We start from the raw sequence: 17,581 nt of genomic DNA, 5'->3' as shown, positions 1-17,581 counted from the left end.
AGTCACCCTTGATATTAGAGTCCTACAATTTCAAGATTTCGAGGCAACCCCGAGGGAGCCAGAAGGCACCCCAGGGTGCCACAGCACACTGGTTGAAAAAGGCTGGTGTAGGACAACATGGGCCAGCCTTTAGGGGGCGCTCTGTACTCACAGTTTTTGATGCAGAGTGTGGCCTTAATGACATCATGTCAGCACCATTCTCTGCATCATCGATAACGGCCAACTGCTGGTAGACTACAGAAGAGGACGCGGAGCACCACGTAACTCATCTGAAATATTTAAATGTATTAAAAAAGACATGAGTAGATACTAGTGGGAAGAACCTCAAGCGTGTGTGGAGGGCCTATGGAGAGCCCGGAGAAAAGACGGCCATAGACCAGTAGAATTTTGTTTGAAATTTTTTTTCTCGGACAAATCGACAACCAATTTTGACGGCAGTAACGGGAAAAAAAATTGAAGGAGCAGGATGAACATAATTCTCACAGTGAATGTGGTTTTCATTTTGGAAATCTTCAAAATCGAATGGGCGCAATTGTCATTTTTGCACGCAGGCGTACCCAACGCTTGTTTACGTGTGCATGTGAGGGCAGGGGACTTTAAAAAAAAAAAAAGGAGGGTTTTTTTTAACATTTGTTTTTATAATTTTTTGGGGGGTAACTTACTTTTTTTTTACCACTTACCTTTATTGCCATCATATCGGGGGCTAACAAGACCCATAATGTCACCTAGGGACCCCCAGAGAAGCTAGTGAAGCACAGATCTGCTTCACCAGCTTCTTTCCATCTACAGAAGCCGGAGAGTGACAGCTGAATGCAGAAGTAATGTAATATACATTACTTCCTACATCCTGACAGCGGAGAGGGGATCAGAGGGAGATCGCGGAGGCTCTATAGCCGCCGGGCTGCTTGTATGTAAACAGGCATCGTTGCCTGTATTAAATTTTGATCTCACAAGCTCCTGGCCGGCCAGGAAGCGGTTAAACCCAGGTGGTGAAACGTGTTAGGCCCCATTTCCACTAAGCGACATATCGCGAGAAGTTGCCGGCCAATGCTATTCAATGGAGCTGTCTTAGCTCGCTGTCGCTCCAGCAGGACCCTTTTTTTCGGCGGATTTTGCTATTTTTTAATGGAGCCCAACGTTGAAGGTCGTGCTACTGTCGCCCCGAACAATCATTCTACCCCGGCCGTGCGGATCCGCCGCTAAAGGTGAGTCGCTTAGTGTGAATGGGGCCTTAGAGTTGGAGTTATAGGGGAACGATTGGAGGTGTATACTATTGGACATGTTGGATGAGCGACAATAAAGATACATTTTATACATGTTTACCGGTTCTGTGCGGCCGTCTTTGGAAGACTGACCTGCGGGAGGTGAGAGCGCACCTTTGGCTGTACCTGGTACATGTTGGTGGTTAGAGATTGGCGTTAGAATCGGAGCGGTGGGACCTTTTGTGACCGTTTCTTGGCTGCCTGTTGCTGTACTCCAGTGAAAGTCCAGCATCTCGTCCTTTTCGTTCTTTGAATAATAAAAAGGCAGCATTTAGCAGGAAGTCATTTAGCGTCGGAGATGATTGCAGTCCCTATCTCGCAGGATGTGCAGACTTCTGCATTTCACGTTTCTCCGGAAAAAAAAAAAGGAAATAATTGGAGCTTAAACATCGCCACCGCTGAGCACTTGAAAGAGCGGCGCTCCGTTAATTTCAATCCCTCGAAGTTTGTGAAAGCGCTCCTTGTGGCGGCGGGTTTTATCCTAATTGTCCGCGGTTGTTGCAGAGTATTTAAAAACTTCCTCTGCAACTCGTCAAGAGCGAGTTCCGTTCTCCAGACTCCATTATAACTGGGCAAATGGAGGGAACTCAAGTCAAACCGCCATCAGCGCAGCGCAGTCACTTTGTAGTGATGAGACGCCGATGCCGGAAGATGTTTTATAGATGTGACAAAATTAGGCTGCTGAATCAACAAGAAGCCCATTCACACGGGTGTACAGGACGGGCATTTACTTTCTGGTTTTGAAGCGTGCCCAAAGGCTTTACAAACCCAACGCCTTGATCTGTAGAGTCCGCCTCATTTCCCAGCTGGAGGACTAGTCTTTCCTCCTCAGCCCGACTGTCCCTGGCCCCGCCCCTTTCATTCATTCATTGGATTTGAGTTCTTTCAATCCTGGAGGCTCAGCATCACATATGGGTGTTACCTAGGGTGGCTTGTATGCAAATGCGGCCGGCCTGGAACAGCCCACTCCTCCGGACTGATACCCATCCATACCAGATAATTTTTGTCCAAGTCACTCTGAGAAAGCTGGTCGGATGACCAGCAAAACGTGTTCAAGCAAATACAGCAAGCCCAGTTGCTTTCATTTAATTTTTTTACAGATTTACCCACCCATCAAGGCGTTCCATTATTTGCATAACTCCTCCCAAGTCAGCCCATTGCTTGCATCAGGGCTCTCGAGAGGAGAACTGAGGCAAGGTGGAGCGGGGGACTCTGAAAACCACAGCAGGGAGGGAGGCAGCGGGCGGGGAGAGAGGCGGAGGGCGGTGACAGGTGGTGGGCGGGGAGAGAGGCAGTGTTCAGGGAGAGATGGACCATGGAGGGGGTGAGCGGGGGGGTGACAATAGGGCTGCTTTCAAGTGATCTTGGACGGGTGTACAGCTGCTCAAGATCACAAAACAGCTCCCCCCTCTACATTAGCCCTGCTATGATGAAATCTCATCTGTAATCTCATGAAATCCCAGGCAAAGGCATTTTCCTCCCTTGAGATGATGAGCATGGTCACATGTCTAGTCACATGCACCAGATTTCCAGGAAGTAAATGGAGATCTAGTAATCTGCCCTTAGTAAAATGGCCATTGTGAGAAGATTGGGAAAGAAAAGAGAAACAAGGTATGCAAAGAATACAAACCTTGCAGTTATCTAGAAGTATCTGTAGATTGTCATTACTATTTATTTCTAAAAGTGTGTTTGTTATTTTAAAAGATATAAAATAGATAGAGACGGCACAAGGCGAGAGAGCATAAGTGAGCGGTCTTTATTACAGGAGGGGGCGGATACAAGACCAGTCACCCTGCACAAGGAGAGAGAGCATCAGTGTGTGGTCTTTATTACAGGGGGGGGCAGAGACAAGTCGGTCACCCTGCACAAGGCGAGAGGGCAGCAGTGACCGGTCTTTATTACGAGAGGAGGCAGAGACAAGACCAGTCATCCTGCACAAGGAGAGAGATCAGCAGTGACCGGTCTTTATTGCAGGAAGCTCCAAGCCCCACACAGGATTACTGCACAGATCTGGAATACACAAAGCTCACCAAGATTTAAGGAAAAATACACCTGACTCTTGCATGAGGACAATATTTGTTCAGCCTGGAGTTCAGATTTAATGTACAGAGAGAATATACAAATTGGCCTATGAAGCACCATTGTGAAAATATGAAAGAGGGACATTTACTTTTAGGTAATTATCACATTAACACCTCAGAATGTAAACCCTGAAAACAAACTTGTGTATTTCATAAAAGCAATGATGACATGACGGCAAAAGAAAGACTTTAGACTTTTCGTCATCCCCAAAAAATAAGGACCCCGAACTCCAGTTTCATGCGTGCCATTCAATTTTCCCCAAGCTGTTCCATTACAGGCAGATGCTTGGAGGCCGAGTGACAGGTCCACTTTAAGCACACACCATTTGCAGATGGGAAGTGAGAAGGCGCTCTTCCCCCAGAGTCAACGTGTATTTTTAGCTCCTGTACACAAACCATCCACTTATCCTCTTTCACCTTGTGCAATTCTCGTGGCTGGAAACTGTTGGAAAAGCCGGGTGCCCGGAGGTGTGAAGCCGGCGCTGGTTTATACTCTGCAGGCAATACTGAGGATGCTCTACGAGCAACGGACAAGCAAGACAGACAGGTCTGAGACCCGGATTTATGAGAAGATACCAGAACACGCAACGGAACTGCCAAGAGACGCCGAAGCCGGCTCTTCCCGGAGCTGGCAACGCAGGTTTTAACGGAGACTTTATTCACTAAGAAGTCTCGGGCTGTTCAAAGAAAAATTCAAACACCCGGGAATTATGGGTAAGATTATGAATGGGATTTAGAGACTCAAGATGAAGAAAATTGCGGTTCTGGATACACCGCCCTTTCTCAACCTTTGTTTTTTTACATGAAGGAACTCTTACAATAACTTTCAAGTCTCAAGGAACCCCTGCTCATAATTACTATGTCTGCAGCTCCAAGATACCGACATGAGTTACAAAATACTTCGTAGTACTTTGTATAGGACGCCCAAAACTGCTCTATACAACATAATTATTGGAGAAATATTAATAACATGGAATAATATTGGCCAGATATGAAATGCAGACAGTGAACATTGTGGTGTACCCTCACATTGGTGGTCAGTGGAGATGTGGGGCATATATTCATAGACAGTGAAGTGATTGCTTATATTGATGGTTCATAAATGCTCCTTTAGTGGTCATTAAAGTGTCCCCTTACACTGGGGGGTCAATGGAGAAGGGATCCCTTAGATTGATCGTCAGTAGGATAAGGTCCCTATTACATTGGTAGACAGTGGGGAAGGGCTCCTTTAGATTAGTGATCAGTGGGAGAAGGTCCCCATTACATTGGCTGTTCCTGGAGAAGGGGCCCTTAAATTGGTGATCAATGGGAGAAGCTCCCCCCTACATTGGTGGTCAATGGAAAATAAATCTTTTAGATTGATGATCAGTGGAAAAGGATCTAATTTACCATTGGTGGTCAGTGGAGATTTGCCCAAATATATTGTTGGTCAGTGGATAAAGTCCCCCTTACATTGGTGGTCAGTGAAGAAGGGCTCCCTTAAATTGGTGATCAGTGGAAGGTCCAATTTACCATTGGTGGTCAGTGAAGCTATGCCCGCATACATTAGTGGTTAGTGAAGATATGCCCGCATACATTAGTGAGTCAGTGAAGATATGCCCGCATACATTGGCGGGCAGTGAAGAAGGGCTCTTTTTATACTGATCACTGGGAGAAGGTCACCCCTTACATTGGTGGTCAGTGGCGAAGGGTTCCCTTAGATTGGTGATCAGTAGAAGGTCCCATTTACCACTGATGGTCAGTGGAGATATGCCCACATACATTGGTGGTCAGTGAATAAGGGCTCCCTCATATTTGTGGTCAGTAGGAAAAATGCCCCTCGTATAGAAAGCTAAAACATTAATGGTTTCAATGGTTACTTAATGTAGAGTCATGAATTGCTCAAGGAACCCCTAACAACTTCTGGGGATGCCCTAGGATTCCACAAAACCTTTGTTGAGAAAGGCTGAGCTACTATGTATATATTCAGCCTTTAAAAGAGAACCTTTCACTACAAAATAAACATATACACTGGTATGTCCAGGTGACAGAAAGCATCACAGGGTACCAGTACACATACACGGCTCATTAGAACAGTACTGTAGAAGTCTCCAAACATAGGCAGATGCAGCATACAACTCTGATCCAAATGCAAGCTCAGACATGGTCTACTCTTCCCATAATGCAATGTACTTCAGAGTATCTGTATTGTTGTAACTGGTCGTCAAAGATACACACATGTCGAGCACCCAGGTGTACAGAATGATATGGCTACTGAAGGCACCTTAACCTGACTACAACTGACACTCATTTACATTGCAGCTCATCTAAATACATACATTCTTAAAGGAGAACTATGAGGTGAGAGTGCTTTTCACTCACCTCATAGTTCTAGCCGACCTGTGACAATGAGACAGTCACAGGTCGGTTTAGTAGATCGGGAGGTGAGCGAACACATACCGGCGTTCGCTCACCTCTCGATCATGTCCCCGCAGAGAGACGTGACAGAGGAGGGGCTGGATTCCCCCCTCCCCGCTCCGATCAGCCAGTGCTGACTGGCGGAACGGACGGGGCGGGTACAGCTGGCTCTGCCTCTAGATAGGCAGAGCCAGCTGTCACTCACGCAGCTGGGTGGATCCAGATATAATTGTCGGGATCCGCTTCAGCTGCGGCGTCTCATTATACCACGAGCAGCAGCTCGCGGTGTACTGCGGCGTCTCAGTATACCGCGAGCTACAGCTCGCTGTATACTGAGCCTAGGGTGATGGGAGGACGCTAGTTTGTGGCCTCCCGTTACCCTAAGGAGAACTATGGGGAAAAGCCTAAACCCCATAGTTCTCCTTTAAATGGTAATTCCACTCGTCATGCCATAGCCCCCACAACCACCAACCGTACTGCAACCTGGCATTCAGCATCTAGAACAGGGGTGGGTAACTCTGGCCTTTCAGCTGTTATGAAACTACAAGGTCCATGATGCACTGCAAGACAGAGGCATGAAGGGATCTGTAGTCAAAGCACAGGTGGAGGGCCGGCGTTGGCCACCCCAGATCTAAAATAACGATCACAAGTGGCGAGCACTCCTTGGTCAGCACGGTCACCTGACCAAGCTGACCAATGATAAGCGCGTCTTGCTAATTTGCATTCACCCTAAAGAACACCCATATGTGAAGCTGAGCCACCATGATTGCAAGAACTGAAATCCAATGAAGGGCCAAGTACAGTCTGACTGGGGAGTAAAGAGCTAGATCAGGGGTAGGCAAAATTCAGCCCTCCAGTTGTGGTGAAACTACAAAACCCGTCATACATCTGCCTTTTGTAGTCATGCCTGTGGCTGTCACTCGTGCAATGCCCAATGGGATTCAAGGTTCCACAGCAGCTGGAGGGCTGAAATGTGCCTACTCCTGGCCTAGATGATGGTGGATGTCCTCCAGCCAGCAAATGAGGTGAGTTCTATCCGACTTGCTGCAGCTTCTAATGCACATTACAAGAAGCTCACAGTGTGCAGTGATATCAGAGGAAGCCATTTCAGTCCACGAGAGGAGCCGGTACAACTATGCAAGACTGAAGGGAAGGATGGAGGTCAGATAGAAGACTGAAGGGAAGGACGGAGGTCAGATAGAAGACTGAAGGGAAGGACGGAGCTCAGATACAAGATAGAAGACTGAAGGGAAGGACGGGGGGTCAGATACAAGACTGAAGGGAAGGACGGAGGTCACATATAAGACTGAAGGGAAGGACGGAGGTCAGATATAAGACTGAAGGGACTGTTTGCTTTAACCAGTGATTATGCTCTCTGAACACAACATACGGAGGTCTGAGCTGCTGTGTCCACCGGCTGAGTTATTACAACAAAAACAAATCCATTTATTCTAGAAAAATAAATACATTCAACCTTGGCTTGGTTTACTTGTATCCTATTAGAGGCGACAACCTCAGGTTCAGTGCATTTGTTTAAACCTTTCGCTGCCACAGACGTAAGTACTACACGTGCGGCAGTGTGGCCCACCTATGTACCTGCGAACATACACAGATGCATCGGGTGAACCCAAATATGAAAATTATGACTGCACCACACATAATGGGTATCATCGCACGTTCCCAGAGTGAGAGTAATAATTCTAAGGTCATTATTCACAATTAAAAAAAGAACTCCAGGCAAATAAAATCTTAACGATTTCAGTGAGGGATTTCCCCCCCCCCTACCACCACCCACCCGCACTGCAAATGTTAATTGCTCATGGAAAATAGAAACGTTATACTCACCTGAGCCTTGAAGCCGGCTTGCTCTTATACTGGTCCCTTCTGCCTCGCTCACCCTCCCATCTAAGGTCCTGTGTGTTATCACGTTCTATACAGTGTATAGAACTACCAGAGGCGGCCAGAGCTACCAGAGGCGGCCAGAGCTGCAGGAAACATCCAGAGCTTCCGGAGACTGCCAGAGCTACCAAAGTTGGTCGGGGCTACCGGAAATGTTCAGAGACTTCAGACATGCTATAGCCTGCGGGCCTGGTCAAATCCCAGAAGCTAATGCACCTTAAAAATGGCACCCGACGCCTAACTTTTGTACTTTTCAAATTTTTAGTTCTTTCAATGGAACTGGCTCCTAAAAATAAAATCCCACTGGTTCTTGGACTAACCAGACTGGCTCCTGAAATCCATAATATTTGTCCACCTCCGGCTACAAGAGACGGTCAGAGACCATACAAGACCTAACATGCTACATGAGTTGTTGGAGAATAAGTACGGGTTTCAGGAGACAGTCATCAACTGGAGGCACATTACAAGAGACTGACAGAGATCACTGCTTGGAAAGCCCCATTCACAAATCAATGTTTCCACATTTGTACTCCCCACAGTCCCTTAAACATGTCCTCTGCCACACTTCTGATATGTTTTATATTACTGTCAACAAAATCAATTACAAAAACATATAAATAACAGATGGACGGTACAAATAAAGTAAGTGTGAACTAAACAAAGCAAACCATTTAGCTATTGGAATTCAGTGCATTAATCATAATGAACCATGTGATTAACACACGGAATAGGTATGAATGAGCCCAGAATGAAGTCTTATTGTCCCCACATACTATGTGGTACATACCTGCTTTTTTTGACAGGCCACAGACAGGAGCTGCAGGAGAGGAGGGACACCACAGCCCTATAGATGTCCTCCTGTAATGCTGGGAAGACATTTGTCACTGGTTGTTAGGACCATCCAGCTGTCCTAGCAACTAAGGATTGCGGAGCAGAAGGACCCCTAACATCAATGGTTGCCAAGACCACCCAGCGGTCCTAGCAACCAATGACTGCGGAGAAGGACCTCCAACATCAATGGTTGCTAGGACCACTCAGCGGTCCTAGCAACCAATGACTGCAGAGGAGGAGAACCCCTGACATCGTAGGCTGCTAGGACACCAGTGGTCCTATCAACTGACAACTGAAGAGGAACGCAGTCCAGACACAGACTGATCGCCAACCTGTCCGGACTATGGCTTGCAGGGAATTCACCAGCCTTGGAGGCCAGTGAATCCACTATCAGCCAGCCATAGCAGGTCAGTAATTGGTCAGTGTCCGGATCACGAGAAGGACAGGGACAGACAAAGGGCCAGATGCAGCCTGCTGGCCGTAAAATGCCCAGATCTCGTCTACTGGAAGTTTTTCTGACCAAGTATGTGATCAGACAATCCCAAGGGCCCAACTATGCATATATGAAATTAAAGGAACAGCATATAATATAGTATTGTAAAATAATAATATAGTGACCCACAAAAATGATGCACACCTCGGATAACTAAAAAAAAAATTATTGATATCGATAATCCTTCCTTAAAGCATATGTGTGGATAGAAGAAGCTGCAGTTCCATTCCCTACTCTATACAAAACTTTTATGATACCTACATTTGGGGTTCCCCTCACACGGCACATTTAGTGATGTACAACATTAATTCTGTCTTTTTTTCCCCCCCACCTCGGATACACAGCTGGTGCGTACAGCCGCCCATAGACATGAATGGCTGTCCCCGGCTGTATATGGGTATACACTGGTACTCATGTAAATCCACGTATAGCATACAGAAAGTACACAGTCTGTAGTTTATTTTCCGCTTACAGGAAGGATGCTGAATTTCTGGCAGGATCAGCAGGTATTTTCTAAACTTACTGAAAATGTTCTTAGCCTGAAATAATAAAACTAACACAGCCACCATATCTATAGACTGCAATATATTATATTAGGGCTGAAACCACTAATTGATTTAATCAATAATGAGAATCGCTCTCATCGATTAGTTGATCTGGATCCCCTGCTTCTCTCCTCCCCGCATGGAGCCAGTGTTTCATTGGAGTGCTCTCTCCGATCCCCGCTGCTCCCAGAGCAATAATGTGATTGATCAGTAAGTTGAAATGTGGCGCACTTAAGTATTTGGCACTCAGGCAGCTCTATAAGACTATTATATTTAGTAATGAATTTAAAGAAAAAAGATAAATGGCCATAAAAGAAATGCAATAAAAATTGTAGCGCTCCCCAACATTGGAAGTCATTGGAAAAATTGACTCCCCGACATTGATGGCCAGTGGAGAAGTGCCCCCTTACACTGGTGGTCAGTGGGAAGAACTGCCCTGACACTGATAGTCAATGGAGAAGTGCCCCCTTACACTAGTGATCAGTGGAAAGAATGGCCCTTCCATTGATGGTGAGTGGAGAAGTGACTTCTTAACACTGGTGGTCAGTAGGAAGAACGGCCCTTACAGTGATGGTCAATGGAGAAGTTCCCCCTTGCACTAGTGATCAGTGGATAGAACGGCCCTTATATAGATGGTCAGTGAAGAAGTGCCTCAAAACACTGGTGGTCAGGGAGAAGAATGCCCCTTACATTATTGATCAGCACCACCTTTCGGCTGGCCATACACTGGTCAAATTGTCCTAATGACCAGGCCAAAACTCAACTAGTGTATGGTCCTGCTGGCACCCCTCTGTTTGACAAAACTTGATTGGAAAATCAGCAGAGGGGTGTAAACAGAGCTACACGCAGGCTGACCATCAGCTGGTTTAAAAATTTTCAGACTGAACAGTGCCAGCATCCAATCAGATACAGGCGCTGTCCAGGTATTCTGCTCCAGCCCAGCGCTTTACGGGGAAGGTTTTCCCCCACCGACATGGTTCAGCATGAGTGGTGGAATCTGTTCAGACCTTTTCTGTTAGCAATCTATTAGTGTACGTCCAGCCCTAGTAAATGACAGAAGTTTCGCACAGATCTCCCTGGAGCGGTCGATTATAACTGGAGGTGACCAAGAATGGGGAGGTGCAAAGCATGCCAACACCACAAAACATTATGAACACAATGAGTAATAAAAAACCAAACAAAAAGTCTATCATGTCAATAAACGGAGGTCAGGTCACATGGTCTAAGTGTGAAGGGGTGAGGGGTCACGGCCTTTCAGGGTAAGGGGATTATAGACAGTGTATGGCATGGGAAATGGGCGGGTGGTTGATGACAATCTGTATGATGTATGTTCTCCATAATGAGGGGTCCTGCCAAAGATAAGGAGTGGTCACCAATATGGGAAGGGGGGAGGGGGTTAGTTGCCGCTATTGGTCGAAATGGGTCAACTATTAAGACCTCACCAATCTATTTTAAAAGGATTGTGCAACTGATTGCTGCTTGGTAAAATTGTATAAAAAGTTGTGATATGTTGGGATCCACTTCCAGTACACAGAATGTGTATGAAAGAATGAAGAACCTCTACATATATTTGTCTAAGGCACTAAGGCCCTGTTCACACCTTTACGTTTTGTCGCACGTTCAACGCTCTATGAACGCTCTACAAAACATACAAACTTGAAAATCCCATTGTTTTCTATGGGTATGGTTCACACCTTTCCGTATTTCAGCCCGTCTGAACGCGCTACAAAACGGCCTACGCCTGAAAAAGGTACATGTACTTCTTTGGGGCGTTTTGGTCTCGCGTTTCCATTGGGATACAGCCAAGTAGCCCTCAGAAACGTGCGTTTGTCACGCGTTTTTTTTACCGCGGTAAAAACATGCGACGCGAAACGTGCGACAAACGCGCATATTCAATACACCTAGGTGTGAACCCAGCCTTACTGGTCATGTGCAATCAGAAACTGTGTGCGTGTGAGGGGGTCATTTCACAATCCTTTTAATACAATACCCATCATGGTTTTCGTTCAGAGGTCAAACAATGATAACATGAAGAATTGTTTTTTCAAGGTCTGATATCATAAAAAGGAAGAGAACCAACCGGAGCAACTCCAGATCCAAAAATACGAGGTTTCCTCATGTACAGTAGGTGGAGCCATGAGCTTTGAGCCAATCGTGTACAGGAAGTGTAATGTTTGTATATTGATGCTTAGAAGCCTATACAACCCATGTCAGTGTGAAGGTCCCTTATTATATATCCCCCCCCCATTGATGGACAAATCTTAGGAGCACGGATGCTGGTGTTTCTGGTATAGTTAGCACTCAGCGGTCTATAAAATTTAGTGACTGCGCAGTGACCACGTATGGTTTCTGAACCATATTTATACTGCTTCACGGGAGCTGCAAGTTTTGAGATCAGATGGCAACAACTGAGAAACGGCCTGTGGTACGGCTGGTGTTTGGGACTGCATGTGTACAGATCTATAGAACTAGAAGACAAAAGGGAACAGAGCGCCACCTCCGTGTGTAAAATCGTTTATTAAAATAAATAAATCAAGGGATAAAAGTACTCACAAACGTTTTCATCAGGCTTTAACAACAAACAGGAGACCACACTGTCTGGTAACCCAACATGGTATCGCCCAGACTATGTACCACGGTTGCCTCCGGTCACATCACCGTCCACTGGCCGCAGTCAGCCAAGATTGACGCGTTTCAGGGGCAAGCTCCCTTCATCAGAATCATGATTCTAATCATGATTCGGGATTCTAATCATGATTCCGATGACGGGGGCTTGCCCCTGAAACGCGTCAATCTTGGCTGACTGCGGCCAGTGGACGGTGATGTGACCAGAGGCAACCGTGTTACATATTTGGGGCGATACCATGTTGGGTTAACAGACAGTGTGGCCTCCTGTTTGTTGTTAAAGCCTGATGAAAACGTTTGTGAGTACTTTTATCCCTTGTTTTATTTATTGTAATAAAGGATTTTACACACGGAGGGGGCGCTCTGTTCCCTTTTGTTTTCTATGTTCGTGGTGGAAGCCCCAAAGCCTTGGGTGAGCAGCCCCTTAAGTCTGTGTGAAAAACTGTGATAAACTGTTGAAAACTTTGAGTATGCAACAGCAAATGGATCGTTCAGCTGGCAGCCGTTAGCGCCAAGAGTTAAAGAAAACTGTTTGGCAGATCTATAGAACTATATTACACCAATCCTGAGACGTGGACAAGCCATGCCTATCTCAAATAATGATGGTCCTAAGACTTCATGGCAGGGCTGGACTAATCCCAGGTGCCAGGTTGCCAATGCTCCTTAAAAATGATTGAGGTTTTCTCTAGCGGTTGTCATTTTAGCTGGCTTCTGAGAATAATCCTGCAGGCTCTTGAATTTCATATAAATTGGTCCACTCCTGCTTTATGGGCTAGCTGATGACTTTGAGTGAACCAATCATTTGGACATGTTGCACACACCAGCGCAACGATCACAAAGTCCCATTACATAGCTATGGATTGTTAAATGTCTGCTTATGAGCATCTTGCAAACCTAGGCCCTACGTGGGTGCACAATTCGGACATCAATACGTAGTCCTGGCTCACCTCGTAAGCAATGCGTATACCTCTGAACGGTCCTCACTGAATTTCAGGGGTCACGGGGGACATACAAAATGAATTGGAGCAAAGTCACTGTTTGCATATTAGTGCTCACCCCATTGTCAGGGGTTTTGAAGCAGAATTTTGAACAGCTCTGCTGCGCCTACATAATATCACTTTATGTCAGGGGTGGTCAAATGAATGAGTTCATCCAAACCAGGAGCCAGCAGGTTCCATTCAGTAGAACTAGAGAAAACCTCAAAAGTTAGGGGCCAGCTGTAATTTTTTAAGAAGCATTGGCTACCTGGCTCCTTGGACCCGTCTAGCCCTGCCTTATCCTAAAGGAGATATGGGAGTCAGGAGGTCATTACTGACCTCCTAAGACTACTAACTTCCCAGCTGTCTCTGCTGCCGTACTTTCCGAGCCAATGGCCTGACTCAGGTATGCCGATCACAAAGTTGGGGCTCCTGATCTGAATAATTCCTCCAGGTTGGTGACCCCAGAAGTACTGAAGCCACCTACATGGTCTCTCACTAGAGATTTCCTTTGAGGGCCCAGATAACTGACTTTTGTCCCTAGAATCCAAAGAATTCTGGTCTCTATACATTTTGTAACAACTGGTTAACTATCTTCTACGACACAATGGATGGTAAGAACTTAAATAGTAAGCCTTGCCCAGAACCATGGTGGACAACCGTTGGCCCTTATCCGCTGCCATGTTGTGCTGGTGGCTCCTCAGTGTCTTGGAGTGTCCTGGTGTAAAAACCAACCAGACAGACATCTTTGCTTCTCTCTTCTGTATTCAAATCCATCCCACAGGTGTATTGTTGCAACCAAACTCTACCACAATGACAGTAAGCTGAAAGAATTCACCAGAGCAGATGATGGGCCACATTTCTTCCATTCATTGGCTGTCCAATTCAGAATATTCCTCCTGCCGCTGGAAACACTTTTGGAGGTTTATCAAAAGTACCTGCATGGTCCTCAGTTGGAGCGCCCGGTACAGCCAAGAGTGGTGTGCACTGTTCTATCCAGTACTGTTGCCATTTTTACCACAATCGTATTGTATCCATCAAGGACCAACTGCACATTTTGGTACGCAGCCCTGCGTTCAGTTCATTCTTCAAATTTTACCATCGTGACCATCAAAAACGCCAGAAGCCAGTCAGTCCTGCTGATGCCCAAACTCTCCTCCAGTGGTCAATCCTAAGGAATCAGTTGACATGCGAGGCAAATGCAGAGGTGGAGCTTCTGTTACAAGCCTGTGTCAAAGAAGTTCCAAAAACTACGGGCAAGGGTCAGGCAACGTCCACAGGGTCCGGCCTTCTATTTTTTGGCCCACTGTGTGTATAGATACTATGGGGGAGGGGCAATTTGAGCAACTGTAACATTCCAGTGCAAACAGAATCCATGAGAGCCAATATGGATAATGTAATAATGTACTATACAGTGCTAAATACCAAACGTAGATTGAAGAAACCACTAGCGCAAACCCTCCATCGGTCTTGAGGGGGGGGGGATGAACTTCAACTCCCACGAGATGGCAGCACCATAGCAGTCTGGGGAACTGGGGTACTTAAAGTTGGCGTGGCTTCTGAAACGTGTTAACCGGAGGGCAGTCATGGAGTACGATGGATGAGGCTTCCTGTCTGCATGCCCCACACTGTGTCTGTTGGTCTATCCCCAAACTTCTGTTGTGATTTCTGCTACTACAGGCCATGCACTGTTGGATTGCTGCGAGTACCGTCCTTAGTGTTCATTCTTGATTAGTAAAGACTTCTGCACTAGGGAGGCGCCCTTTGTTTTTCTTATTCCAGTCCTAAATACCAACCTAAGGAACACCTAAATGTAGACAGGGGCCAAATATCTTTTCCCAGAATCACCCCATCCCAAATTATGTTTAAGTGTTCGGTAGATAAACTATTTACAGGTCTTCATCAGTTTTTTTGGGGACTCTATTAAGGAGATCTCAGAGTTCCCAGTTTTGCACAACCGCTGACCCCATTATGAGGGGTTCTACCATATCTGCCCTAAATTCCTGGGTCTGCAAACCTACTGTGCCCATTATGAGGGGTTCCCACCATCTCTGCCCTAAGTTCTCGAGTCTGTACACCTGCTGTGCCCATTATGAGAAGTTCTCACCATCTCTAGGCTCAGATCCTGGGTCTGCATACCTGCTGTGCCCAATATAAGTTCTCACTATCCCTGCTCTGAGTTTCTGGGTCTGTACACCTGCTGTGCCCAATATGAAGCGTTCCCACCATCCCTGAGCTGAGTTCCTGGGTATGCACACCTTTTGTGCCAATTATGAGGGGTTCCCACTATAGTTGTGCCGAGTTCCAAAGTCTGCACACCTGCAGTGCGCATTATGAGGGGTTCTTATCTGCCCAGCGCAAGGTTCCTGGGTCTCCACACCTGCTGCGTCCATTATGAGGGGTGCCCATCAGTTCCTCGGTCAGCACACCCATTATAAATGGCTTTTACTCTCCTATTATACAGAGAATAGGACAGGAGGCCAAAACACCCAAAAGCCCAAGATGGGCTGGTACACCCCAGACCTATGGCACAGAGATCTCAATACTGAATGATAGATGAGGAGTCCACCTACGGGAACGCTTATAAGTACCACCGGACAGGTGATGAGACCCATTCAGGAAGTGATACGCCAGCTTTCATCGCCAAACCATTTTGGGGCAGTTGGGTGACAACCATCTACCGGAGCTCACATTTCACTAAACTTTATCCAACCAATGTGTCATTTTTTGTAGTTTTGAATTCAGAAGAGGGGGGGGGAACTCTTATAAGTTTGTTTGCCATCTGTTGGGTAGATTTCCCTTCATTTCCCGTTCCAGGTAAAACAGGAAGCGAGAGGAAATCTCTACAAATAGGGGAATGCCCCTCTTAGACCATTGTCACTGGAACGAATGTCCCCATAGGAGGATTTCACCAGGGCTGAAAGTGGGGTGAATCTTTCCAAGTGGGACATGGACAGTCCTAATCACCTGACCAGGGGATCCAACCTTTCCCCCGATCTTTCCGTGACCAGTTTTGGTTGGAGTTCAACTCTGAGCCTTTGTTTAGACACATAAATGGCCCAGCGATTGGATGGAGATATTTGCAGAAGCTCCGCCTTGTGGCTCCTGAGATTTGTTCGGCACTATGTAATCAGGGGCCACCGCAGGGTGTAGTAAGGTACCATCCTGGTGTGGGCGATGGCATTATGGATGTGTTGGTGAGAACAGACATGGTCCATATACAGACGTTAGTGGTAATGTGTTGGTTATCGAGTGCAATCAGTTACACAATACTTATAGAGGGTGACACAGACCCATCACTGACAGAACTGGGGGCACCAATACAGTGACACCCCCGGGGGAAGGGGGGACAGGAAGGAGCTGGAAGGTGGGGCAGGATATGTTGCTGCTTTTCAGAGACTGGATGGACTTCCCTCGCCCATCAGAGGAGAGACTGCACAGGGACTGAACGAGAGTCTCAGGTGACAGGAGGGTATCAGGTAACAAGAGGTGCCAGGGGTGGGGTGTCAGGTGACGGCATGAGTGTCATGAGGGTGACGACATGGGGCGTCAGGTGACAGGAGGGTGACGGCCTGGGGCGTCAGCTGACGGCATGGGGCGTCAGGTGACAGGAGCATGACGGCAAGGGGTGTCAGGAGTATGACGACGAGGGATGTCAGGTGACAGGAGGGTGATGGCAAGGGGTGACGGCCTAGATTGTCAGGTGACGGCATGGGGTGCCGGGTGACAGGAGGGTGTCACTGGGGGAGCCAGGTGATGGAAAGCCGACTGCATGGTGTCATTATGGGGTGTCAGGTAAAAGGAGGGTGATAATAGGATGTAAGATGACAGTAGGGTGTCAGTATGTGGTGTCAGGTGACAGAAGGGTGCCAGTGGGGGTATCAAGTGACAGGGAGTGTCAGTATTGGGTGTCAGGTGACAGGAGGACGACTGTGGGTTGTAAGGTGACAAGAGGGTGTCAGTAAGAGGGGGGGCAGGAGACAGAAGGGTGTCAATGGGGGTATCAGGTGGCCGGAGGGTGTCAGTATGGGGTGTCAGGTGGCCCAAGGGTGTCAGGGGCCCGGAGCCCGGCTCTCTTACCCCCAGAATCCGCAGGAGCAGCGCGGGGGGAGGCTGGGCGGCTTGCTGCGCTCGCTCCCGGTGTCTCCCATGGCTGTGGCGGCGGTTCGGTCCCGGCCGAGGATCAGAGCCGTGATTCCAGGCCGGCCAGCTGGAGGCGGAACGTACCAAGTGCGACCTGGGGGGAGACGCCGCCCCGTCACGGCTGTGTGAGTGTCCGGTCCGAGGAGGGAGGGGGCCGGCTGCGTGCTGGCATCTCACTGAGATTAAAACATCCCTATACACCACCACCTCCCCGCCTGAGCCTTCCCCGACAGAGTGCCAGAATACGGAGTAGGCCGTATACCCCTATTTCGAGAATGGTCGGGTCCAGCTGAGAGCGCAGACCTGAAATCAGCTGGAAAAGGGAGAG

General features: G+C 47.3%; 1 protein-coding gene across 1 annotated transcript in view; it reads right to left on the bottom strand.

Annotated features, from left to right (window-relative positions):
* Positions 1-17,363, bottom strand: part of ZFAND3 (zinc finger AN1-type containing 3) — a 138,495-nt gene extending 121,132 nt beyond the window's left edge. The window contains exon 1 of the mRNA XM_018563334.1: positions 17,191-17,363. Within this exon, the coding sequence (XP_018418836.1) occupies positions 17,191-17,261 (71 nt within the window). The 5' untranslated portion in view covers positions 17,262-17,363. The remainder of the gene's footprint in view (positions 1-17,190) is intronic.
* Between the last annotated feature and the right edge of the window lie 218 nt (positions 17,364-17,581).

Source organism: Nanorana parkeri, unplaced genomic scaffold (assembly GCF_000935625.1).
Source record: "Nanorana parkeri isolate BGI_ZX_2015 unplaced genomic scaffold, ASM93562v1 scaffold655, whole genome shotgun sequence".
Classification (NCBI taxonomy): domain Eukaryota; kingdom Metazoa; phylum Chordata; class Amphibia; order Anura; family Dicroglossidae; genus Nanorana; species Nanorana parkeri.
Note: the sequence above shows the minus strand (reverse complement) of the source record. Positions and strands in the feature narration are given on the sequence as shown.